Source organism: Ornithodoros turicata, chromosome 2 (assembly GCF_037126465.1).
Source record: "Ornithodoros turicata isolate Travis chromosome 2, ASM3712646v1, whole genome shotgun sequence".
Classification (NCBI taxonomy): Eukaryota; Metazoa; Arthropoda; class Arachnida; order Ixodida; family Argasidae; genus Ornithodoros; species Ornithodoros turicata.
Window position 1 is genome coordinate 132166076 of NC_088202.1, and position 27672 is coordinate 132193747.

General features: G+C 46.0%; 3 protein-coding genes and 1 long non-coding RNA gene across 7 annotated transcripts in view; 3 read left to right on the top strand and 1 right to left on the bottom strand.

Annotated features, from left to right (window-relative positions):
• The window catches only part of LOC135386162 (neuronal acetylcholine receptor subunit alpha-10-like), a 203140-nt gene that overhangs the window by 13275 nt on the left and 162193 nt on the right, over positions 1-27672 (bottom strand). For both annotated transcript variants that reach the window (XM_064615930.1, XM_064615931.1), the window contains exon 5: positions 4953-4997. In XM_064615930.1, coding sequence (XP_064472000.1) covers positions 4953-4997 — 45 coding nt within the window. The remainder of the gene's footprint in view (positions 1-4952; positions 4998-27672) is intronic.
• LOC135386163 (uncharacterized) lies at positions 12742-13789 on the top strand. Of its 2 annotated transcripts, none has more exons than XR_010420619.1 (4): positions 12742-12806; positions 13341-13412; positions 13468-13672; positions 13733-13789. It is a non-coding gene; the product is annotated as an uncharacterized LOC135386163 (long non-coding RNA). The 2 variants fall into 2 exon arrangements; XR_010420620.1 differs by lacking the exon at positions 12742-12806 and adding an exon at positions 12843-13131.
• Positions 16728-18854, top strand: LOC135386446 (uncharacterized). Its single transcript, XM_064616354.1, has 2 exons — positions 16728-16856; positions 17970-18854. The coding sequence occupies exons 1-2, from the start codon at positions 16728-16730 to the stop codon at positions 18852-18854; spliced, it is 1014 nt and encodes a 337-aa protein (XP_064472424.1).
• The window catches only part of LOC135386159 (microtubule-associated protein futsch-like), a 40856-nt gene continuing 31063 nt past the window's right edge, over positions 17880-27672 (top strand). For both annotated transcript variants that reach the window (XM_064615924.1, XM_064615923.1), the window contains exon 1: positions 17880-17969. The gene's annotated coding sequence lies outside the window, so the exon portion shown is untranslated. The remainder of the gene's footprint in view (positions 17970-27672) is intronic.

The following is a 27672-nucleotide window of genomic DNA, read 5'->3' on the forward strand; positions in this document are numbered from 1 at the left end:
TTAACGTTCTTAAAGGGAGAATCCGCATAAGGTCCCTTCCGAGATTTTCGAATATTCGTCACCTTTAGCCATCAACGACCATGCCTGTAAAATATCTCCTTCGAAAACTGAGTCAAACTTGATAAAAATGATTTTCTTCTATGACGCGCTCGGTGACAGGGTAGTGCGAGCCACGAGCGCTTTTCTGCAAGAAACACCGAGCGTGATGTAAGTCGCGAGATATCCCGCGCCGTCCGCCTTGCTTTGCTGTGTGTTTTGGCAGTTTTGACGAAGGAAATTTTCCGTAGCAATTGTGTTCGTTACGTCGCACACTGATCTTACACCCACCACGATGGCCGGTAAGACATGCTGTATAATCAGTTGTGGCAACAGGTCGGATACAACAACAGACGTAGCACCTTTCCAGTTTCCGACGGCCAAACAACGTCGTTTGGAGTGGGAAATGGCGCTGCGCAAAATCAAGTGGAGGAAGACCAGCTCGAGAACGATATGTTCTCATCATTTTGAGCCAGGAATGGTCGACACGAAAAGACGGCTCATGCGGGAACTCGGAGTGGCACCTGCGGGCACCTGCGGGATGCACCGACCGCATGTGCACCTGCAACATGTTTCATATTACGCGTGCACCCGTGGCACTTATACAGGGTGTCCCAGAAAACGTGTCATTGAATTATAATAAAAAAACTACGCCACCTAGAATCATGCGGTCAACAGCATTTGTTCTTATTAGTTTTTGCCACCTCCTAATGTGAATGTCATTACTCCAAGTTTAATTATGTAAATATTTGCGAACTGAACTCGGAAATTTGCCAAGTAAATGTCACTTTTTTACCCCACCAATATGAAGAGCGTGCCGAATACGCTCAAATTCATGATAATTCACAGTGATATTCACGAGCTATTCCATCGGAAAAAATAGCCGAATATCATGCTTTTCGGAGCACCGGACCATAGCGCGCGATGACTTTTTGAGTGCAATCGCTCTCAGTGTGACGAAAGGAGGTTCCGAAGCCAGCCCACAGAGTGATAGTAGAAAAAGTAACAGTTCCTAAAATTGGGAGAGGGAAAGCAAAATCCCAGCGAAAGTCGGACATGATAAGCCGTGCCTGTTTTATCTGTTTCTGCGATGACGGGGAGGGCAGGGTTTCCAACCTCCTTTCGTCGGACTGACAAAGATTGCGCTGAAAAATTCATCGTGCGCTATTCTGTGCGACCTCCGTAGAGTATGATGTTCGGCTATTTTCTCCGATGGGATAGCTCCTGAATATCCCTGTCAATTATCATTAATTTGACTAAATTAGACACGCTCTTCACATTGGCGGGGTTACAAAGTTACCTTTACTAGGCAAATTTCCGACTTAAGCTCGCAAAAATTTACATAATTAAACTTACGTTACACGACATTCATATGAGGAGGTGGCAAAAACCCAGTAAGAACAAATGCCATTGACCGCATGACTCTAGTTGGTGTAGTTTTTTTATTATAATTCAATGACACGTTTTCTGGGACACCCTGTATAAGAATGTGCGACAACCTATTAGAAACTCATCATTAGTTACTCCGAGTTCGACAGTCTTCAGTGTATGGGTCTGAGGCCTCGGTTTCAAGCGACGCGCGCACTGGTACAGGGTCCGTCGAATACGGCGAGTCGTTGTGGTTTATGGTGGCGGTCAAGTCATTCTCCTCATTAGAATACACGTCTGAATCGGGCTGAAGTCCCGTGGAGTTCTATTCTGATGCGGAGTCGGTTTCCATGACTGCACGTTGACCGTAACTTGCTTCCTGGCGTCTTCAATGCAATACAACACATGGGAATCACGGCAGACGAATCTCGCTACTGACGTCACGGCGTGGCGCTCCTCGATTCCGATGCCACCGCCTGCTCTCATAGTTTCGGTTTCGCTTTATCGTTTTCGCTGTTTATAACTTATACGCGCACATTTATACGAAACGGGGGCTGTTGTCAGCATCTGGGGGGTGGCCTCTGCTGAAATCAACTTTCACTTAATTTTGGGCACAACCGTTGCGGACCCTCCCTTTAAGCACCTTGTTTACAGCCATGTGCGGTTGATTATTGCTGTCACATTCCAATACTGAGCAGACTGTTCTTCACTCTCGATTTTGGACGCCGAGCTCCGTTGGGCTCGTTATATCCCGACGTACGGAGATGACCACTCCGAACGCAGCTACAGATGCGGATGTCGCCCGTCTGGCGTCAGGCTACAAACCTGCCATTCGGAAAAGGGCACCGCGTTTCTTTTCCGCGCCCCGCGAAAGCTAGCTGATTGCGAGAAGAGGTTTTCAACCTTGGCTACAACGATCAATGTGAATCCATTCTACCGGCAGTGACATTTCACATGGCACGACGAAAGAAATGCGCGCACAGAGAAAGAGAAAACAAACGTCGTTTTGGGGAGGACGGATTCCGGAAACTAATGATACGGGGTATACGTGATATAGGTTGCACCACAGGAGCACGGTACACGGCAACGCTCTCACCCAATCTTATTTTCAAATTCCATACAAAATTCGAGAAGTGTATTGCCGCTCGGACACAACTTACACGAATAAGTATGAAGGAAATATTCATGGGAATCCGTCATCCTGTCACAACGTACCTTGTCGGCGTGCATTGCCATGTCTCAACGTTTACATTGAGCGCAAGTTTCTTCGCATAAAATGTAACTTTGTTAATATATATTATCTTTACGACCCTAAAACACATTTTTACCGTACTGAGGTACTCAAGGGTACGTTCCATACGGGGGGCTACTTGATGCGATATATCTCTTTAGCTCAGAACAATGGGTGGAACAACGCATACAACGGTAATACACGTCCAGACTGTGCAATCGCTCCTTCAGGAATAGTAGGTTTCTCGGGTTTACTCTTTAGCGGCGCCAATGCCGAGCGCTGTAGAAGAAGTTAAGACGTGAGGCTACAGATAAAGAGGGAAATAGAGAGATAAACCGGCAGCCATATCTGAAGCCACCCGGGATGGCGCCATGTTCACCTCACCTTGCCTTGTTTGCAAATGGTGGACATTAGGAACTCATGCGGCGAGCGTCTGTGCGCGCGTACTCTTCCAAATTCCGTGGCATTTTTTGGTTCCGTAATGCTGCCAACAATTTAAGGCACCGGCTTTATAGCGAATTCAGCTGGTTGTTTTGTTGCGATGGCTGGAGTGTGCATGTCCCACGGCCGCTTCAATCCAACGTGCGTCACGCATTTGCGTTTCATTCGTCCCTCGGTTCGTTCTTCGTTCGTTTTTGCCTTGAACGAATGAGTGCGATTCGGGATTCGAACCCGGGAGGTACCCGGGTTCGAATCCCGGTGCCGGCTGTGCTGTCTGGGGTTTTTCCTGGGTTTTCCTCAGACGCTTTCAGACATATGTCGGCACAGTTCCCCTAGAAGTCGGCCCAGGACGCACATTTCCCCAGGGCGTCAGTCTTGACGTTGCCCACATACGTGAGGCCGACAACGGCAAGCCCTTTCACCATCACCACCACCACCGAATGAGTGCGATAGGCCTCACAAGCAAACTAGAGTCTCAACCACATCCTGCTCAACAGACGACACAAGCAACTACCATGGTGCATTCTGTACAGCATTAAGCCTTACGCCTGCCTGCGTTTTCGACGGGGAATGCATCTGCATGGGTCCTGGGGGTAAAATGACAATTTGCACTGACAAACATCACGTCAAGGTACTACGACAAGAAGTTGCTGTCCAACCGATTGACATACTTAGGACTCCGCCTACAACAGATGCATACGATACACACAAAGCAGTGATACTCGAGCGTACTCAGAGCGGGAACGGCTACAACTCCTGACTGTGGAAGAGCTTCGAGACCGCAGCCGAGATCGTGACTGATCGCGACCGACAGTCTCGTTGTTCACGGACCTGTAAGAATCACAGCTTACCACCCTGCCACTAATGCACTCGTCGGGCACTTTCTACCGGTAAGTAAAAGCCGCTATTAGGGCGCAAGACGATGCAAATCATTGGTGCGACCATCTACCACCAATTCTACTGGTTATTCGCAGCGCAGTAAAAACAGATTTTAGTTGCTCCGTCGCCGAGGTGGTGTACGGGTTAGTCCTATACGGCTTCCCATGCAAGCAGAGTTCATTTTCACAAGCCAGTCTGTGAAACAGTCTGTTCAGCGCCTGCGTGATACCCTCGCCAAGATCCGACCTGCGCAGTCTCGCAACACCTCCAGTTGCCCAAGGCTTCGCAATCGCACACTCCATCTTTATCGGTACGGCTGCTGCATGCCTATCACTTCAGCATCTCTATTCGTGTCCATTCCCTGTGCTCCACCAGAACGAAAAATCCTTTCATGTCCTTGTAAATGGAAAACAAGACACCCCAAGCAGCACAATGTACTGAAAGTCAAGTGCCATAGGGGTGGACGGTATGTGTCTTATCAAAGTTCTTTAGTTTCACGAGTCTGTTCAAGGCCTTCCACCTACCCGTCCACCCCTATTGCACTCGACTTTCAGTACATTGTGCTGCTTGGGACAGCGTGCATCGAGCGGCTCAAGCACACATGCACTGAACAAGGCGAAGGTGACCCTGCACTCATTGCTTCGTGTCGGACTACCGCAAGTGAAACCATTGATACCCCATCACAATCCACGTCTTCAGCAAGCAAACCTCTGCACGTCTCCGGGGCTAACCATCGCCCAGGATTCCGGGCAGGGGCTAGCTGTAGGGGCATCACTGCCGAGTGACGTAGACGAAGAAGAAGACGCGAGGGCATAGAGGAAGAATAATAAATGATTGGGAGGAGATTTACACGTAAGGTGTATCCGCCCTCAGCTGTGCATAAAGGAAGAAGTTTTCGCCTTCCACGCTCGTTCCAATGACATAACTAACCTAACATCAGCAACCTTTGCCTCACGTCCGGCGTATCATGCTAAAACTCCCCACTGTTAGCACTTGCCTGAATGAGTCTGCAGTTCGTCGACAGGACCTGAGCTTTGGCGTCCTGAAAAAAGGAAATAGCGTCTCATCAGCTGACGAGGAAGCGATAAGCGAGAGCGAGAAAGAGAGAAGTAATACATAAAACCAACTGAACATCAAATAACTGTAATGAGTAAAAATATGCAAATATAATTATAATCGAAAAAAAGAAAAAACACACACACACATAGGTATACAGGGTGTCTTTTTTTTTCGATACAGATTTGTCATAAAAAAAAACTATAAGGGCTATAAACATGCTGTTTTCACTTCTATCATCTCTGGACCGACGGACGTTCTTGGCCATATGTTGCTCGACCGTCAAATGATTAATTACCTAAAAATCGTTAATTAACTTTTTAATTATAAAAGCTACGAAGTTGTCCCAATGAGAACATCTGTTCCTTTCGGTGACCTGATATCGTAGCCGTTTTCAGAACAAAAATCAGTTCGGTAGATCGTCCGCAAAAAATTCGCGAAGGAACACCATTTTTTTCTTTATTTTGTTCATTGCGCGTCTTCGGAGACCCGTCTTTCCTTCACCCCCAATGTGAGAGCGTAAAAGAGCACACTGTCGCCTGTTGCGTCCTGGAACAAGATTAAAGGAAAACAGAAAATGCAATCCAAGAAAAGGGCAGTCCCGATAGCGTCACCCGATAGATGTGTTTCTGTTTTGTTTCGGTAAGTTAAAGCTCATCTTCGACGCATGAGGCGGCACTGTGGCGGCATCTTCGACGCATGAGGCTCCTTCACCCTCTCACGTTGGGGGTGAAGGAAAGACTTTCCGTAACTGTTCCGTACAGGTGTTCCGTAAACCTTTGTCCAGCACTGCACCAACTCACTCTCCACATCCCTCTTGTTCAATTGAAATGCTTCCATCTTTAACGGTATGTGATGCGTTCCCATGGCCACAACACACAGCTACACGAAGAAAGCTGTCATCGAAACATTTTTTTTTTGTCGTCGACCTGTTCAACCAAGCATTTTGAGCCACAACGAATCTTCAAATTACGGCAGTGCACAGAAGGTCATCTACCGACTGAATTTGACCCCGCACATCTCTGATTCATGTCCGGTGTGCTACCTATTACGCCATGCTGACGTGACCACCAGAGACACGTCTTTTCCACATTATTCCTGGCATGTTCCCGTGCACGTCCAGAAACGCACAAGGCGCGGCAGTCGGCACACATAAAATAACGCAAATCGCAGAGCGTTTCAACAAATATCACATGTCAAGAAATGGTAACGAACACACAAAGACTAAAGGGAGGGGGAAATATATGTTTATTCAAAGGAAAGGTCTGCCAGACCAAGGTCGGCATGCTACTCCATTAAGAAAAACGAAAAATAAATGAAAAGAAAAGAAGAAAGAGGAAAAAAGGTGAGACAAAAAACAAACAAAATAAAAACAAAATATAAAGAAAGAAAGAAGATAAAACTAAAAAATAAAGTAAAACAAAAACAAAAAGAAAAAGAAAGAAGAGAGAAATAAAAATAACAAGAAAGAAAGAAGAGAAAAATAAAAATAAAGCAACCAAGAAAGAAAGAGAAAAAAAAAAAAGAAAAGAGAGAAGGTGAGACTCCAAAGACAGAGACTAAGGACACCACCCAAAGTCTCTATTATTCCTGCTAAGAAAGAAAAAAAAGGAGAAAGAAAAAAGGAAGCGCAGAATAAAGTACTATCGAACATAATATTCGACACTGGACCTCCGCACATCGCAGCCTTCGCTACATCGCAATGCGTATCAAGATAACCAACGCTCCCCGAACTAAATCGCAACCATCGCTAAAAAACCAACCTCTATACGTATTGCCTGCACGTAGACAATACCGACAAAGATTGCCAGAGCGCATATAACGAAGCACATCTGAACGGAAAAGAAGGAATTTTCAAACTGCGCGAATACCGAACGCGTAGGGCATCGTGTTACAGACGGCATTCTTAGTCTGATTTCGGATACAGTCTCCGTCCCACCTGCGTAATCTCGCCGTCCATTTTCAAATAAGCGAGACAGCCCCATTTTTCTCATCAGCTTGTCTCGGATGTTGCTCGGAGCTACGCAGGTTCTTTTCCTGGCCTTTTGAATACGTGAGACACGTACATATAGCGATCCTCATTTCGATATTAGACACCTCGATTTCTCTAGCGTGACTGCGTGCGAGAGATTATAATAATGCTGAAACGGCAACGGCTCGCAGCTTTGTACGCAGTACGCGCACTTTTACGATCCCACAGCTACAGTAACGCTTACATATGACGAGAGTGAGTGAATGAAAAAAAAAAAAAGAAAATCGTGAAGACGTATGGAAAAACGTATCACGAAGCGCTATTTGAAATACATAAGCTTTCTCATAAAGACGAAAGAGAAGTTCAGAAAAATAAATGCTGCGCACTTTGCGTTATCAATCAGTGAACTCCATCATAGTAAAAGTGCATCGTACTGCTAGATTACTGTGCGTCCTTCCACTGAAGGAGATCTGTGCACCTTTATTTTTATAAGGCTCGGCAGAGCGTGCGTTAGAATCCCGCGAGCACGGAGCGTGCTTTCCGTTTTTCGTGTGACGCAGAATGTGCATTCGGTAGAAGGCACACTCACACTATATAGGGAGATTTAGTGAATCGTTTTCAATCAAACGGTTCGCGAACCGTCTTGCCGCTGCCCATCCAAAGGATTCCATTCTGTGTCAATCCATCTTCTCATTGGCTCTCCGCGCAGGACGGGACGCAAACCAGCAAATGTTCAATTTTCACGAGGCAAGTCACATACATATAAACACGACTCGTGAGAAAAAGATATCTGGAAGGCTAACCAACCTAAGACAGGAAGGAACCAGTTTGTTGCTTACTGCCTTAGGTTCGAAAAACTCCCGATGGCGCGCGACGACGCATTTATGCGTGCAAAAGTTACAGAAAAATCGTGAAAGCCATGCTCAGCGAAAAAGAAAAAAAAAAAAGGGAAGAAAAGAAAAGAAAAGGAAACGGCTTCCGTGCATTAGAGCAGGGCAACTTTGCGGTCTCAAGAGAGTTGTGTACAGGTACCGCAACGGGAGCTACAGATGTACGGTATACAGAAACGGAAACGACGTTCCATATATGGATACCATCGGTGGCGCCCCTAGTGGCACCTGCACACAACTCGATCTCCTGAGATCGCCATGTTGCCCTATTCCAATGCACGGCAGCCGATGTCTTCGTCGCTCTCTTTATGATTATTGTTTTTTTACGCTTAGTATGTCTTCCACGATTTTTCTGTAGCTTTCGCAGGTATAAATGCGTCGTTGTGCGAAACCACAAGCTCGTCCGACGAACGTGTAACGAGTTGTTTGCAAATGCCACTTAGGTTTATCTGCCCACGCCCTGCACGCAGGAATTGACGGCAGGTGTCACTTATCAGTCCGGTGCTTAATTTTGCAGAGATGGCAACGAAGGAAACAACCAGTGATGGCCAGTAGTTAAAGGGGCCGTAAACAGGTACAAAAGGTGCACATTTCTTTGTGTTATATTATTGGAACTTAGGCCGTAAAAACTCCTTGCAATTACTAACGCTCAAAAACAAAAGGCGCTTGCATACGGATGAAATATTCACTGCACTCTTTCGCATTTTAGCTCCGCCCCACGCTCTAACTTTACGTCATTTTGACGTAGCGCTTTCCCCACCAATTACGATTGAGTGTTCCACGTACGATTTTATTTAAAATGCGGAATTGGACTAGATGAACGTGAATCCTCTTCTATTCAAAGTCTAAACAGTTAGAGCCTCAAACTGAGAAAGAAATGCGTTTAATTTAGGTATCATACGCGCAATACGTTTTCTGGGCAATAGCACGCAGCACACCACGAGCGCGAATGAATATCCGGGACTACAGTTCCGGAATCTTAGGTAGGTGCGCTATGGAACATCTTCGTCATCTTCGAATGGTTCCGACAACTGGGCTGCAGTACTTTGGTTTGAGCCACGCGACATCGCGTCACCATCTCGCGTGGTACAGTGGATAGCGTGCTGGCCATGTCACGTCGTGACTGGGAGGAACCCGGGTTCGAATCGCGTCATGTGATAGCAGCCCAGCTGTTGACGTTTGCGCCAGCCGGAGACGTTGAAGATGTCATGACGTTGAATTTCGGAACCACGGAACGCAAAACGTCGTTTCACACAAACAAACTGAGCGCTCCGACTCACAGCTGATAACGAAGTATGTTTATTGGCTGGTAATTTGAAACGTCATGTGCGCAGCTCGGCCCCCCGATTGGACGGCAAAACGCTACGTAGCCATGTGACGTATGCGTTGTGGAGAGAGGCTCGCTGGTTACTCATCTTTGAAAGCAGTTATACGGGTCAATGGCACGAGCCGAACGAAATGTATATTTGGGTATTATGAGCTGTGTTCTTTCATGGGGTATCATTATTTCAGAAATGTTTGGTGGTCTGCTTACGGCCCCTTTAACTACATGTAGTTAAACTGCCCGATTGTAGTTAAAAAGTAGTTATCAACTACTTGCAGAAATGTAGTGGCGACTACTAGTTAAACTACAATTTTGAGTAGTTAACTACAGAAGTTAGGTTACAGCAGGCGCCAACTACATCAGATTTTGCCGCAAGCTTTACTGGTCTAGTGAAGCCTCATTTGCTGTAAAATAATTCTGCAACTTAGTTTATCGAGTAGGCACAGAAAGAATCCCACCGCAAGCATTGTATTTGACGATCGTAGCAATGGCTTGAGCCAAAGTTTGTCATTGCTGGTAATTCATATTTAGGTGTCCAAGAACACTACAAGGGATAGTTGTTGATGCACAAGGTTAAGTAGTTATAGATGTAGTCAAAATACATTGCAGTACTTAAAGAAGTAGTTTTAACTACTCCTCTGAAAAGTAGTTGAACTACTAGTTAAACTACTCCATCGCGAGGTAGTTAGTAGTTATAGTTAAACTGCTGTAAAAGTAGTTAGTGGCCATCACTGGAAACAACCTTGATCTACTATGCACTCACGACCCTGTGCACTTACACGTTTTGGTGCATTTGTGCTGGTTGGGTCGCTTCATCGTGAAGTATAGTACCGTTGTAATATTTCTCTTCTACTTAAAACAACCTATGGTCTTTCAAGCGCACGGTGTCTTCCGCCACACCCAGAAATTCTCGTGCTGCGTGAAACTTGAGTGCGGGCCTACCCATACTCGTAACGTTAGGTTGTAAAGTCAACGGCTCACAGTGAATTTGTCGTTAAACCGCGAAGAACAGGGTCGTTCTGTTACCTTAACGGCAGTAAACACCGTTACGGAACGCTACGAAAGACGATTCCTAAGCGCGCAAGCTGCACGGCGTTTGTGCACAGTAAAAAACAACACAGAAACACACAAACAACGAGAGCACTTTTTTGCCAGTAAGACGCTGATGCATTTTTTTACAGGACCGCGTGGGGGGTTCCCGCAGCACTTAGAATGCAATCTTCATGTGCGTTTTCTGCGTTGCATGTAGAATGCTACGAACTTTCATATTGCAAAGCGATGCCTCAGGAAAATCTGAAATGGTGGTCATAGGCAAACGCTTTGGTTCGTACTTTAGGTTAAGTATAAAGAAGTGTCCTTTGTACATTGCTCTCTTTGTTTTTTCAGTTCGGTCGCGGCACATTGAAGCTTTATTGATTCTGTGCTACAACTGCATCGTTTGAAAATGATAGCTTTATTGGGCTAAAGAAGTGTAGATCCAACCTTGGCTTTATAGGGCAAACCATCACGTGACGTGGCCACGTGGCGGTCCTACAAAGACACCGCATTTAAACGGGTGTGGCAGAAAGCCCAGAGGTGGAGCCATTTTTTTTTCAACAGTGTTGATTGTCTGAAATATGTTATAACAAGAAACTGTAAAGTTCTATCATGAAAGCCACAGATAATGTGCACATCGTGTGAAAAGACAGGAGCGTTAACTTAAGATACGATTTTTAACTTCGGATTAGAGGAACGGGTAAGATAGTCTCCGAAATTTTGAGTTGTCGGCGAAGAATGGTTCTCATGAATGACATTTATATGAGCTATGAGATTTTTGCCCTATTGTATTCATTAACTGTTGAGTATTATTGCATATTGCACTAATGAGAACGTTAAGGTTACTTGCTTGTTCCGAGCCATTCAGCCAATGGGGAAGGTCACCTGCTTCTGACGTCACGTCAAGTTTTTGTGTGATGTCGGCAGCGGTCGCGTCGCAACAGTCGCCCTTTTTGGCCGTTGTTTTTAAACTAATATCTCCGTTATCCTAATCAATGCTGGGCTTGTACTGCGCATGGTGAATGTTGTAGCAGAGTGAACGAATATCCTTTATTCGGGCTGTAGATGTTTGTAATTTATGAGCATAGCTCCAGTTCCGAATGAATCACTGCTCGTGGCAACATCCAGCCGATGATTTATCATGATGCTGAAGTCGTCACAAGCATATGTATCGCCCTCTTCGGCTTAAATCTCCGCCCGTTCAAATCAGGGGTCGAAACCGGGACTGCACCGTAACCGAAAACCGCACAAAAACGTTATTTTTTGCCGTACCGAACCCGAACCGATCCGTAATTTTTTTTCCCCTCCAATACCCTGTGCAAGTGCGTCTCTGCGCATGAGAGGAGGCAGTGAGAAGGAAGAGGGAGGGCGCCGCCGTAGCCAATGGGGCTTCCCGAGTGGAGTAACCGGGAGAGGAGATATGCGCAGAACGCTGGGTTACTTGCAGAGCGTATTGGAGGAAGGACACACAGGAGCGGCCTCTCGTCCTCTTTTCAACGGGGAGAAGCGTACCTGCCTGCGCATGGGGCTTTGAGATACTCTTATTTACCCCGTGACCGCTTTCTTCTCTTTCTTTAGAAGTTGGCGATAGCCTTTTGCAATGGGGTTCAATGGTATGCTGTAGGCCATTTCCCAGCACTTTTCTGTACAGTAAAGGATGATCTGCTGTGAACTGCATGGTTCTCTGTTCCTATGAAGTGTAGAGGTGAGGGAGTAAGAGAAACAAAGCAGGTGCAAGCCATCGCCGGAACCTGATGTTACACTGTAAAAAAATACTGTGATTTCTACGGGCGTTTAATAGTATCTGACGACGGCGTGTTACCGTAAACACAAATACTGCGAAAACTACGTCATGCTTGGTTCACACTGTTGCATTTTCATGCGTTACGGATGCGGCGCGACACGGTTGTCATGACAACGAAGCACGACACTCCGAAAAGCACACGCACCGCAAGAGTTGAGCTCGACCGAACTCCATGCGGTACGGGCTACCTGCGGAGATGCAGCTGACCAATGAGCGAACGCGCTCCGCGCAAGCTCCCCGTGCACGGCACGTTCCTGTAGTATTTGGCGAACCCACTGTCGTCGCCGTTTTTTCCTTCTTTTCAGCAGAAGCGCTGCTGCTGCCATTTGAACAACAACTGGCCAGTTTACGCACTCTGTATGACGCAGATACGCTTCAATACACATCAAAGTTTCGCCGACCACATCACGTTGCCCGTTCATGGCTGCCTGTGGAATGGAGACGTGGTGGAGTGGAGACGTGATTGGTCAACCACAAGCGTTTGACGTATCAAGAACGCATATGTCTGAACAGCGTGTCGTACGACAGCCGCCTCCGCACTGGATCCGCACCGTAACCGCAACGGAGAGAAGTTGTAGTGTGAACCACACATAAAGCGGTGGTGCCATCATCATGCGCCGGCCGAAAACTTGCATGCGGAGGCAAGGCCAAGCCCAGTACGGGACATTGCCGTCATTCGCAACCGCTGGAAGCGGAACATCGTACGCGGACGGTCGTTGATGAAGGAGGACGAAGTGGTTGTTGTAAATCTCGTGAATGCACGTAGTCAGGTAAGCACATTTCTGTTCGCACATCCTGTTCTTTGCGGTTTTAGCAACTTATGGGACACCAGTAAACCGTGGCTCGCGTTTGCTGTGAAGCGTCTCCCTAGTTCAGATCTCCGTGTGTCATGCGTCCTGGCTCGTAGGGTCATCAAGGCGTTTGTAAAAAAAACACTGTAGACATGTACATGAAGCGAGCAGAATACCGTGTTGTCATGCATTATGTGTGTACACGGCGGCGAACTATGCAACACTCAGATGTCACATTTTGGGACGTTACAAGAACACACCAGGACAGTCGCCTCGAATCGATTTGCTCTCCGAAACCACGAAAGTATGTCAGGTCCATTCGTGCTCCCGTCTGTTCACTACAAATATAGAGATACTGTCACATATGAAGCAGCACATACGAGAGGGCCATGATCAGATATCCTTATGAACGCTGCCAGAAGTTCCGTGCCGTATCCGCGTTTTGTGTACACCTTCTTATGTTCTTCCTTTGAAAAAATAAAACGGTGAGTATAATTTCCTTTCTCTTTGCAGGGTTTTGATGCCAGAGCTGACTGATGTGTGCACATAGTTCCCTCATATGTTCTTCCTTTGAAAAAATAAACGGTGAGTATAACTGCATGTCAATTGCCTTGCTCCCTGTAACAGTTTCTCTTTGCAGCGTTTTGATGCCAGAGCTGGCTGATGGGTGCACATGGTTCCTTCGTATGTTCTTCCTTTGAAAAAAATAAACGGAGAGTATAACTGCATGTCAATTGACCTGCTCCCTGTAACAGTTTCCTTTCTCTTTGCAGTGTTTTGATGCCAGAGATGACTGATGGGTGCACATGGTTCCTTCGTATGTTCTTCCTTTGAAGAAATAAACGGTGACTATAATTGCATGTCATTTGCTCGGCTCCCTGTAACAATTCCCTTTCTCTTTGCAGGGTTTTCATGCCAAAGGTGACTGGCGCATTTTCATCACTATGTACATAGAAAATAAATCCCAATGTGACAAACATCACAATCTGTTGCGCATGATCATCGCTTAAACTGCTCTCATTGCTACGACTATATGTAGAAAAAAAAAAAAAAAAAGAAAGAAAGAGGGGCTCCAGGGACGGGCACAGCACGATAAGGGTACACGGCACATGCCAGTTAAAATTACTGGCCAATGCAGTTCTTTTAACGACCACAGCACAGTAATGCTACACGGCGTATGCCTGTTAAAATTACTGGCAATGCAGTATTTTTTCACGTGCACAACTTATAAGGGGTCACCGTAAAAAAAACGGCCAATGTTTGGCAGCCAACTTTCCATGCATTTGCCCGTTTTTTTTACGGTGAAATTTTTTACAGTGATAATTCTCACATGTGGTACACTGATTGGCACAGCACACGTAAACCGGTTCGAATCGATTAATATCGGTTCAAATCGTTATTTTGGTTGCGCTGACCCCGCAAACCGAACCAATAACCTTGAACCGGAACATGAACCGAACCCCAAAAAATAACGGTTTCGAGCCCCGCTTCAAATTCATTGAAGCGCTTCGGCGAAAAGTGCTTGTCCAGCTTCTTCAGCAAGTCAACAAAGGAAACCTGAGTGATGGCCTGTGGCTGAACCAAGGAATGCAGAACCTTGAAGGTCTCCGCTCCCAGAAGCGCGATCAGGTCGTTCCTTCGATCGACGTCGGAAGTGATTCCGGAAACGTCGAGGCATGCTCGAAGACGAATCTAGTACAAGGCCCAGTCATCTTTCTCAGGATAGAACGTTCCTGGGCCGATGAACCTAGAAGTTCCACTCGGAGCAGGTGCAATCGGAGGAGTAACTGCACTGGAGGGGACCACAGGAGGTGCCATCCCAGGTGATAGGTATGCTTTCAGAGCTGCGCCACTGAAATCGTCGCCAATGTTACAGAGTGAACGAATATCCTTTATTCGAGCTGTAGATATCTCAACTGAATGTTGGCAGGCTTGTGCTGTGTCTGTCCTCTGTGTAATTGCCTCATCCACTACTACGTTGTAGACGTCTGTAGGTTCAGAGCACAGCTCCAGTTCCGTATGAATCACAGCTCACGGCGCGCGGCCCATCAAACCAGTTTTACTCCGACTACTAGCGCCACTGCAAATATGTTGGCGCCAAGGAAAGCATTAAAAGTGCTCGCAGAGATTATCAGGATATCTTCACGATTATAAGTAGACTGTGTTTTTGGTGCGGTGGTCTGTGTTTCTGAGTTCGGAGCTGGAATACCGAATGCTATTATGCAATTAAAATGAGCCCATTACAACTTCCACGGTATGCAGGTATAATGAACTGGACTTAACAGCAACGATAAACACAAATGATATGCGTACAGGATATGTGTATATGCGTACGCATATAACGATATGTACTGGACATGCCTCTTATGTTGTTCCATGTGCGGCAAATCCCAGCATCGAAATGACACACATACTTACGCAGACACTTATTGAACGCGAATTAACCGCCGTCTCTTACGCGAATGCTTACGCTCCACTCATGGTGCTGCAGAAGTTGCGCTGCTCGCTTGAACCTAATGAGCGATTCCGGAGGAAATTACCGCCTATTCACCGTGAAAGCTCGGTCCTAAACGACAGGCAGCTTTGTGAGATATGATCTCAAGACACGCGGGGACTGGGAATAGCGTGAAACGGAATAGGAGTCTCGCGGCAAGCAAGATCTTGGGATGCCTGATCGTAATGAATGCACTGCTCGCACGAAATGGCTCAGCGTTGTATTTTACGAAGTAAAGGAAAACGAGAGAAAATACAGTTGGTATTCCATAGTCTGCTTATGTGCAGTTTGCGTGTTGAAGAAGAGAGGGCGATTAGTTATAGGAGAACTGGACTTTGATTGAATATTTGGTACGTGGCATTCTATCTGGTATTTTATACTGGATGCATTGCTGAATTGTTATTAGTACTCCTCTGCATGCGTAGTACGCGAGAATAACCAGGGACCATGAACACGAAGACAAACATTCGCACGGTAACCGGTGTGGTGTCATCCCAGGAGGCGAGACGTCGATCATGTGATTCTGATTACAGCTGTCTCTGTGGACTTGGAATTATAAAGAAATTACTTCTGCAAGAAGACGGTAGGAAGCGGTATTATGACAAGGAAAGTTCTTGGCTTGTCAACAGAGCTACCATCGGCGCGCTTCCAGAAACAGAAAAGCATAAGAGCTGCATGGTGCAGCTCGCGCCCTAGTAGAGCCCTTGGTGCAATCCTCGGTGCAGTTCGTGAAGTTCACCATGCACCGAATGAGACTTTTGACAGCTAGCGCACACAACTTCAGTAAATGCCGAATGCATATAATAGCAGTCACTGGTGACCATGCAGGAAGTTGTTGCAAATGTCAGGCACATCGTAACACTCCACCTAGAAGCCGCGGAAGATCAGTATTTACGATGCACAGTACTAGTATTTACAATGGGTTCAGGCTGTTGGCTGTTACAGTTGGTTGAGGCCCTGATTTAACGCTTGGACTATAGGCTGTCAAAATATGGTTGAGTCTAGCGTCACACGAAACACTCTGGAACTTGTCAGTGTGCATTATAAGCGTTATGTTAAAGGGACCAGGAAATGATTTTTGCTAATGCAGGAAATGAGTAATTCTAAGTACTCCGTAGAAGACGGTTCTCATGAACCCTCACAATCATACACGCATGGGCTTTGAGCCGTATTCAGCATACCGGGAGCCCAGTTACCACGCAAAAGTAACGGGGCGTGACCGCCGGATACATCCCTTCGAAGCGGGCTTACGTCATCAAAGTCCAGTCCTCTCAGTCAATTGTGGACGACCGCGAGCACACACCCCGCGGCAACGCGTGGGTGCATCGTTTCGGTTAGGATAACAACGACGTCGCCTATCTGCCATCGAAATCAATAGAAATATGGCGTAACACAAATTGTCAGCGATGGAGGAAGAGATTATGAGACGCCCACAGCGTCTAGGAATCGTTCCGTACGCAGCTTCTCCCAAAAGGCCGCCGACAGAGACGTTTTCTGACGAAGAAGAAGAAGCCCAGAGAGGAAAACGTGCTCCGGTAACTATGCTGACAATCAAGGGTTACATTACACTTCTAGTATAGGATTCTGTGTCAACGATTGGATACGATCTTAGCTACAGGTAAAATTAAAGCACATTTCGTGGCGAACTTTGCAACTTGCGCAAAAGACCAGCCGCGAATATTCGGCAACATCACGTGCACTCTAAGAAAAAAAAAAAAAAAAAAAAGGAGCAAAATGGGGAGTAATTGCAGCTTCTACTCCCCTACTCTGCAATTACTCCCCATTTTAGTCCCATAACCCGACATTTAGTCCCGACATTTACTCTCCAGGATTGGAAATTGTCACTGAACTTCGCGCATGGTCTGCTGAATGCAACAGTCTACGTAAATATATGCCCTTGGTCAATTTGAGCGGCATAAGGACGTATAACCTCCTCAAAAGCTATTGTTCGCCCTGGAACCATTGCTGGGCAGGTCTGCACCGCCGAGATGCAGTTCGCTAATCACTCTGTCTTGTATACACAGATCTACTGCTTGTTCGTGTGTGGGCCTTTGGCTTATCAAGGCTTTTCGTATTCTGTGCCTTGTGCTGCTTCGTTCTGGAACCTGTCGTCGTTGACCACGTCTCATGAACTTTATCGCCAGACCCGATACGACGAGCCATACTGAGACATTCCTTCCGATTTCATCTTTGACTATCTTCAAGTTGACGTCACCCGCACAAGCACTTCAGCGCCACCGCTACCCTCAAAAGCTGTTGTTCGCCCTGGAACCATTGCTGGGCAGGTCTGCACCGCCGAGATGCAGTTCTCTAATCACTCTGTCTTGTATACACAGATCTACTGCTTGTTCGTGTGTGGGCCTTTGGCTTATCAAGGCTTTTCGTGTTCTGTTCCTTGTGCTGCGTCGTTCTGGAACCTGTCGTCGTTGGCCACGTCTCATGAACTTTATCGCCAGACCCGATACGACGAGCCGTACTGAGACATTCCTTCCGATTTTATCTTTGACTATCTTCAAGTTGACGTCACCCGCACAAGCACTTCAGCGCCACCGCTACCCTCAAAAGCTGTTGTTCGCCCTGGAACCATTGCTGGGCAGGTCTGCACCGCCGAGATGCAGTTCGCTAATCACTCTGTCTTGTATACACAGGTAAGGAACGACCTCGCTCTGTTTTCACGCAAGACTAGTAAGCGTTGTTTGGTGGTGCTGCCCTGCCAGGTGGTGTGTACTTCCATTTGTTACGACTGTGTAAACGTGTTCTACATATTGTTGCTATCAGGTGACGTTGAGCTGAACCCCGGTCCTCCAGTCACACGCCCTCGAACAGAAGACGATCTATCGGCTGTCGAAAAACTTTTCAAACTGTTCGAGGCAAAGCTGGATGAAAAGCACCCTGAACTGTTAATCGAAATTAAGTCAATACACTTAAAACTTGAGGACACGGATAAAAGGCTCAACAACCTGACTACAAAAGTCGACAGTGTCATGAATGATGTATCCACTTTACCGGCTTTGAAAGCAGATATGTCAACTATTCAGGATAGAGTGAAAACATCCGAAAGTATTATATCAAATTTCGCCGACAGCCTGGATGACTTAGAGAACAGGTCAAGGCGTGACAACCTGATTTTCCACGGGATCAACGATAATTCCAACGAGACATGGTCACAAGCTGAGAGCAAAGTCATTAGTTTTTGCCATGATAACCTTGGGGTATCTTTATCAGACTCAGATATTGAACGTGCTCATCGTCTTGGAAAGTTTCAAAATGCACGTAATCGCCCTATCATTGTCAAGTTTTCGAGCTTTAAAACGAAGCAAACTACACTCTCCAATGGTTTTAAACTTAAATCAACGAAGTTCTCTGTCGACGAAGACTTCTCTCTCAATGTGCGCGTGGCTCGTAAACACTTATTGACTTTCGCTAAGGCTCAGTCCAGTACATTTAAACTTAACTTCAACAAACTGTATATCGATGGAAAGTGCTACCGTTTCGACCCCGATTGCTCCGCGGTTGTTGAGTGTAAGCAGTGACAATACTGTTCTCCCACATTTCATTCTGATATGCACCACGCAACATCTCTGTCATCTATATCAGTCCTTCTTACGAACATTCGCAGTGTGCTGCCAAAATCTGATGACCTAAGTGACTATGTGGAAACACGCGATTTTGATGTAGTTGTCCCCACAGAATCGTGGCTTCACGAGGGAGTGCCTGATGTTGAAATATTTCTTCGCCTTCCACACCTTAGGATGCTCCGTGCTGATAGGCCGCAACGCCGCGGTGGCGGAGTCCTTATTGCCAGTAAAGACTATCTTAACTTGTTTGATGTACATATCATTAGCCCTCTAGAAATGTGTTGTGTTTGTTATGAGAGAAATGGCACTAAGCTCGTTGTCATGGCTTGCTACCGCCCCCCCCCCCCCCAGATATGATTGGTTTCGTTCCTCTACTTCAGGACGCCTTGGCGTTTATTTATAACCGATTTCCTAGTTGCACACTTCTTCTTCTTGGCGACTTCAATTTTCCCACCATTGAGTGGTCTCAGCCGTGTTCTGCATCTGGTTCAGAGGCTGACGCATTCCAGGACCTGTGTGCCACTTTTTGTCTTAGCCAACTGATCACTACACCCACTAGAGTCACTTCAGAAACGTCATCTATACTAGATCTAGTTCTCGTTTCTGACCCTTCGTTATTTTCTTCTCCAGACATTTCCGACGGTCTTAGTGACCACAAGTTCATTACGTTCAATATTCATACCGAAAAGCCTTGCAGAGTCACCACGCGGGAAACGATCAGGCTTTATAATAATGCCAATTTTCAAGCTATCAATACCGAGCTCGAACTATTCTATCCATCATTCTCTACTAACTTTAATTCTAAACAACGAGATTTGGCCGAGGCAACCTGTAAGTTAATTGATTTCCTCAAGATGTCAGAATCATCCGGCTTCGATGGTCTTTTCCCTGAGTTGTTGCATTGATTTCATTCTAGGCGCACAGAAGAAAACTGGTTGCTCTTCAAAGATAAGCTCTTAGAGTTAGCGGAACACTTTATTCCAACGATTCAAATCAGCGCTAACGATAACGCGCCCTGGTTTAACCGACACCTCAAATCACTTCTGAACAAAAAGAAAGGACTATACAGGAAAGCTAAATCATCGAACAATGCTGAAGACTGGGCGAGATACAATGTTCAAGCTGTAAACTACAGGCGCGCACTTTCTTTTGCGTAAAGACGAGTTCTTTTCCAAGGAACTTCAAGCCATTCTTACATCCAATCCAAGTAAATTCTGGCGTCTTGTAAAACCTAAGGAACACAACGACATCAGGCTTTGTGATGTAGATAGCTCACCTGTTCCCGATCACCAGTGCCCTGATATCTTTAACGGTGCATTTGTTGGCGTCTTTCTTCATAACGAACCTGCTAATATCCCTACTCTTCCACTGCTTTATTTAGATCGCCTGCCGGATTTCACTGTTTCTTGCAACGGCATCTGTAAGTTAATTGATTCCCTCAAGATGTTAGCATCATCCGGCTTCGATGGTCTGAACACAAGAATACTAAAAAGTACGAAGTTCACATCATGCTACTTCCTTACAGATATTTTCAACCAATCTCTCTCAAGTGGGGAGGTACCTAGGGACTGGAGAATTAGTAAAGTTATTCCTCTCCATAAAGGTGGTTCTAGAACTAGTCCGCTTAACTACAGCCCTATATCACTCATAAGTACGCCATGCAAACTATTAGAACACGTGATCTTTTCGAACCTTACGGATTTCCTAGAACCCCGCTCTTTTTTCTTCCCTTTCCAACACGGTTTCCGTCGCGGCTATTCGTGTACCACTCAACCAGTGACGTTATCTTCCTGGACTTTAAAAAAGCATTCGATAAAGTTCCTCACAGCAGACTGCTTGCTAAACTATCTCAACTAAATCTACCGGACAATCTAATGCAGTGGTTGTCAAATTATCTCCTCTCACGGATGCAATATACACATGTTAACAATTATATCCTGTTAAGTCAGGAGTTCCTCAAGGCTCTGTCCTGGGGCCTCTACTATTTCTCATATACATTAATGACATTTCACATAGCCTCAGCTCCACAGTTCGCCTTTTTGCCGACGACTGCGTCATTTACAGACACATCAATAATCCAGCTGATCGAACACTTCTACAGAACGATCTTCAAGCTGTGGAGTCCCGGTGCTCCACATGGCTGATGCCACTTAATCTGTCTAATGCACATACCTTCACGTTGGGAAACATCAAGACGTCTACCCATACACACTGAGCGGCACACCTATCACCAACAGTTCATGTCATAAGTACCTCGGTGTTCACATTACGTCAACCCTCCAATGGCATGCTCACATTAACCATGTTATCAATGATTCGAACCGATGTCTAGGGTACCTCAGACGCAATCTTCGTCAATATACCTCCCCAAGTGAAGCGTTTGGCGTATACAACGCTCATCCGTCCAAAGCTGGAATTCGCCTCATGTATCTGGCATCCTCACCAATCCTTCCTGTCTCGATCCATCGAATCCGTCCGAAATCGTGCCGTTCGATTCATCGCCAATGACTACTCCTCTTCCACTGGCGTCACCGGTCTGAAATGCACTTTTGACCTCGACCCTTTAGAGCACCGCCGAACTATTCAAACTCTAGATTTATTTCATAACCTTTTCCATTCTTCTGTGCCCCTAACCTCCTACATTCGCCAAGCTCATTATACGAGCAGGCGTGTCAACCATTCCTACAAGTGCGAGCCATTTTTCTGTCACACAAACGCATTCTTTCACTCCTTCTACCCGCGCGCCATCAAACTTTGGAATTCATTGCCCGAGGGAACCGCATCCGTCCATGATCATTCATCCTTCAAATCTGCAGCAGCGCATCACCTTTCCTCGCAGCGAAAATAACCATCTTATTTTGTACTTTAAATTTTGCGCTTGTCTGGGCTGTTTGGCCTCCCAGTCACATTGTTTATTCATTATTGTTACTGGTGTTATCGTGATTGTTGTTATAATTTTCTTCGTATTCCCTTCACCCATGTAATGCCTTCTGGCCTTTGGGTTACTAACAATAAATAAAATAAATAAATAACACACACAACGTAGCAATATTCCAACCACACAGAGTAAGAAAGAGTTAGCTCATCTTTCTCCGCAAATTGTGCCCTATGTGTGGCGCAAGATTTTATATCACGCGATATATCACGGTTGACGGTTTGCGTCAAAGTGTTTTCATGCATGTACACGAATTATGTACTTGGTACTCTTAAAACTGCGCGGGAAATGCAGTCTTCACTCTGTGACATTCATTTACTCACGTGCGTTTACTCCCGAAAGGGACTATTTTTTGTAGCAAGGCATTTAGTCCCCAAAAGGAGTAAAAGTACTCTTTTCTTTCTTAGAGTGTGTGTGATGTCAGGACGTGTTCGCATCGTAGGCGGGTCGTAGAAGCCGCCGTTCACGCCGCACCGATGTTATTCTATTCTAAAAAAACGTTAGGTTGACTTGGGAAATTTTCGAGTTCAATTAAAGAAATTCAATTTATTTCAATTAAAATCACATGAAAATATTTTTTCAAGGCGGCAAATTCAGTTGCCACACAAATGCCGTTAACATAGAATATTTTCGTTATTTGAACGATTTTCAACTTCATATTTCACCGGGTGAAGGCTTTAGTACAGAGGAACAAATCGAAAATGGTCGTGGGCTTGTCAAATATCCTTTCATGGTCCCTTTAACAGACGACCTCAGAGCATCCCAGAGAGCTTAGACTATGGGAACTTGCTAATAACAAAGGAGGAGAAGGTCTTGAAGGGCTATTTCGGTTCGCCCTCCCTCAGCCAATTGTCCACGAGGAGTCAAGGTCAGCGAAAACAAAGCATGAAGGGCAGTTCATTCCAGTAATCTCCCAGGATGCAACGCGTACGCAAGGAGCACTGGGATTTTCTGAAATCAGCAATTGACCGAATAATACAGGGTGGGCGCAGATAAAGTAGCCCCACATTTTCGCACATAGCGCGTTACCTGCATACCGCACGAACTTCCGGCGGCGCACGACAATGTATTTACGCTGTACAAATCGACAAAAAAGTCGTGGTAACCACACTTTGCGCAATCGTTAGCAACGCGAACTTCGCTCCGTCCATTTCCAATGGGACATGGCAGTGTAGCACAGTTGCATCGCCCTACCGCTAGGGGTGCCGCTCACGCAGAAACAAAACGAGATCGAGTACGGCTAGCGGTAGATAGACGCAACTGTGCCGTGACCACCATATTGACTTCTGCGTAGGAAAATCGGGATGCACGGAGAGCAATGTTTGCATGGATAACTTTTTTGTTACGTGGAGTTTGGTTACTACGATTTCTTTGTTCGTTTTCATCCGATAAATGCGTCATCCCGCGCCACCGGAAGTTCATGCATTAAGCAGGTAACGCCATACGTGCATAAATATAGGGAAACTTTATCTGCACCCACTCTGTATACAGGGTGTTCTTTTTTTTTCAGTTACCGATTTTTCTTTAAAAGCTATGAAAGCTACACAGAAGCAGATTTTGCAGTTCGCAATCCTCTCGAAGCTAGTATGTAGCTACAAGATGGCTGATTACCTAAAATTCATGAATTAACTCTTTAATTAGGAAATTTCGGGCAAAAGCGACGTAGCAGAATGGGAGACAATCCTCGTTGAAAGCAATCCTGTCTTTTAAAAATCCTGAAACGAGCGCATGGCGTGAAATATCCATAGCCGAATTTTGCTATGCGAACGAGTCGAGACCAATGCCGCGTGGCTAAAGGCTGGTTTAGAGTCCGACGGAGCGGGGCGTAACGACGCTCAGCGCAGCGCCGCGCATCGGGAGCCGCCGCCGGTGAGTTCATAGTGCGACGACACTCGGCGAAGCGCGGCGCGGCGCGGCGGCAACGCACGACTACGCCAGCCGCCGTCGGGGAAGTAGAGCGATACTCTGCATCTGGCGGTTGCCAGTGAGCTGAGCACGGCGTGGACTCGCATTTTCCAACATGGCGTCGCCCATTGAGCTTTTGATCGAAACTGGAAAGGAACATCCGTGCCTATATAATAAACTGCGGATGAACTGTAGAGACAAGTAAAAGGAGAAAAGCTGGGAAGACGTGCGTCTTTCTTATACGTACAATTCAGTGTTCATGTTTGGGGGTAGCAACCGTATTACAGTAGTACAAACATAAGAGTACAGACGATGGGAACACGGATTGTCTTTAGTCGGATTTCAGCAAGCGGGTGCAGATATGACTGCTTTCCCATTATGAAATGTGAAAATATCCCGTAGTGTTTTCGTTGCGCTGCGCCAGACTATGACGTCGTTAGGATGGGGAGGCGTGGCGTAGCGACGCTGGCTGTCGGAATGCGGGCTGTCGGGCTGTCGGAATGCGGGCGGCGATGGGCGAAGACTACGTCGGACTCTAAACCAGCCTTTAGGAGCGCATGACCTTCGCCGACGCAGGCTTATCTGGGCCACAAAGCGTTTGATCTGGCCAGCAGGGGTCTACGCCTTTCAAGATAAAAAAAAAAAAAAAAAATGGAATGGCTTTCAACGAGGATTTTCTCCCGTTCCACTGTCTCGTGTTGGCCCCCAATCAAAAGGTCAATTAATGAATATTAGGTAATTTGTCATCTTGTAGTTGTGAGGATGCCCGCTTGGCCGTTTTATTCAACAGCAAATATGACGTCCAGGCTGCTCTCATAGCTTTTTAATAAAAAAATTCTCCAACGGAAAATAATGAAAACCATGTATAATAAACTGGGAGTAGATTTAAGCGTAAGAGGTCAAACAATATAAAGCGTTTCGTTTTATCCTTTACAAATTTTTTTATAAAAAAAGCTACGAGAACAGCATAGATGTCGTTGTTTTTGCAGTTGAGGTATACGGCCTGGCGGACACCCTCTGGAAGAGAGTGTGTAACTACACAATGACTAATTACCTAATATTAACTTTTTAACTAGAGAATTTCGCGCGAAAGGGCAGACAGGCAGACAAGCAGAACGGCAGACAACCCTCGTTGAATTCATGAATTTTAGGTAATTAGTCATCTAGTAGTTACATACTTTCTTCGACAGGATGTCCCCCATGCTGTATATAATTCAACCGAGAAAACGATATATATATGCTGTTCTTATAACTTTTAATTAAAAATCTGTAAAGGATAACTATAAACACCCTGTATGTACGTATACAACAACATATATTTTATCTCACAGGGAAGAAGAGAACCATATGACCTGTCTTTCCCGCAAATGTTAAGGCCAACCAACGAGCCACGAGCCAGAGCCAGAGCTACAAGTCGTGCAAGGGGAGAGTCAGAATAACAAACGCTAATGCAATCTCGGAAGCCGAGGAAAAGCAAATATGATCCAGATCCCTTTGCAGGGAGACCCGTCCGATGGCCTGTTTTCCTAGCGTTATCCCAGCCATACACGAGCGAAGCTCCACAGTTCCGGTCGTATTACACAAGCAAAGTAGACGATATTGAGCGGGACCGACGTGTTCAATCAGGTGGGAAGGGGAAGTGAAGCTAGGAAGCTCCCTGTTATGAAAGAAACTGCTGATTGCGGACGTAGAATTGCAGTTCTTTTGTTTGGCGTTACGAAAACAGGAAGAGACGGAAGTTCCTTTGTTTCCAAAAGAGGAGCTGCACTGTCTACGTGCCAATAAGCCGGTATGATTTTTGGGCGGCTCGCTTTTATGTTCTTCGATACGTAGCTGATCACGACAGCGGACTTGTATAAAAGGAAGCGTGTGGGCGTAAAAGGAAACTGAATCGCAAGCGATGTGACTCTCCGCCAGACCCTTGTTACATCCAATGTGATCAGCGATTTCGTTTGTAATATACGTGTGGGTTGGGTGGGGGGGGGGGGGGACGTTACTGTCTGCTGCTTCTTAATGAGAACCGAAGCAAAGCAAACATAATTTTCCTCTTCGTTTTGAAAACCAACACAGTCTTCGAACTTTGCATACTTTTGCAGCAACTTATTCTGTGCAAGATTAAACATGGTATGGGAAGGTGCATTTGATAAGCGACAACTGGCGACCACAGGCGCCGCTGTTGTACTATATTTCTATCGCTATATATCAGTATATATCAAACACAGGGATGGATTTGTAGTAGTCAGTTTTATGTTTAACGATGCATTCACTTCATGTTAAACGACCGGCGAAAGTCACTCTGTAAATTTATTGTTTTTCATTGCGGAAGATTGCGCGACGATCACATGTGCTCTTCTGCAAGAATGATAGCCGCAGGTGACCTCAAGCACGCGCGTGGTCTGTGAACGAGTGATGCTGACCCTACTCCGTGACGTACAGAGTACGTCGCATCTCAGGAGGTCGGGCCGTTCTACAAGGTCACGTCGCACCACTCATTGTTGATTTTTAGGATGTTCTTATCAAATAAATTGCGCAGTGGGCATAGTCTGTTCAGCGAAAATATGCTGTTGTGGGGCCATTCAAGCCGAAACCAGCCAGGCCCTCGAAGATTTCGCCGAAAAAAATTGTGTGCATTCCCTTAGGGGTGTGTATGTAGGTTATAAATTTTTTTCTTCAGGTTTTGTTTTCTTAAACAGTGGGGGCGCCTCGAACTTGGCCCAAACGAGAAAAAGTGTTGTCCATTCCGCGCGTCCTTCTGACACATACAGACGGCATATTTCTGCACTTTCTTTGCCTCCCAGGCAGCACACACGACATCGGGCCGATATCAGCAGCAAGTTGGGCACGTCGGCCCAACATATCCCCGACACTGCCAACTTGTGACCGATGTACGACAGAAGTTGGCAATGTCGGCTCAATGTTGATGAAAAAACGCGACATCTAGCCGACACTGCCAACTTGCGACCGATATCACGCTGAAGTTGGCAATGTCGGCTTGGTGTTGACCGAAACAAGCGGGATGTAGCCGACAATGCCAACTTGCGACCGATATCACTTTGAAGTTGGCAATGTCGGCTCGGTGTTGACTGAAACAAGCGACATGTAGTCGACAATGCCAACTTGCGACTGATATCACTTTGAAGTTGGCAATGTCGGCACAGTGTTGACCGAAATAAGCGACATGTAGCCGACAATGCCAACTTGCGACCGATATCACTTTGCAGTTGGCAATATCGGCTTGGTGTTGACTGACACCAGCGAGATGATGCTGACAATGTCAACTTGCGATTGACATCCCACAGAGATTGACAATGTCGGCTTGATGATTATATAAACCAGAGACAAGACGCCGACATTGCCAACTTGCGACCAACATCCAAATGAAGTTGGCAATGTCGGCTCGATGTTGACCGAAGCCAACGACATGACGCTGACACTGGCTTTCCATCGACTTACTTGGTGTCCCGCGCCTAAAGCAAGTAGGAAACACATTCGTTACGTTGATGTCGAGTTACTATTCGAAGCAATTCCTCACTTGAGCCTCGTTTGTATGCTTGAGCGAATTAAACTGAGACACGTCACCTCCAGCATTTTGATTCCGAGACGAGCAGGGCTCTCGAATTTGCGGAAGCTCGTAAAACATGAAATATATAGTATCTGTTTTCGCTTCGAAAGGAATGCCGGTTCCTTGTTGTCCTAGGGGCTTTTAAACTTTTTTCCGTCTTGCTTTCTGTAACGCCGCGCTCATTGTCCGCCACGAGAAATACGAGGAACAAAGGAAACCATCAGAAAATGAAACGAGTAAGAAACAGTGGCAGAAATAAAACGTAGTTTCGTCGCAAATAACCAGTCTAACGTTTAGTTACGATCGCCAACACACGAATACAAATACAAAATTATGTTGGCAGAACATCGGTCACAAATCGGTAGCATGTC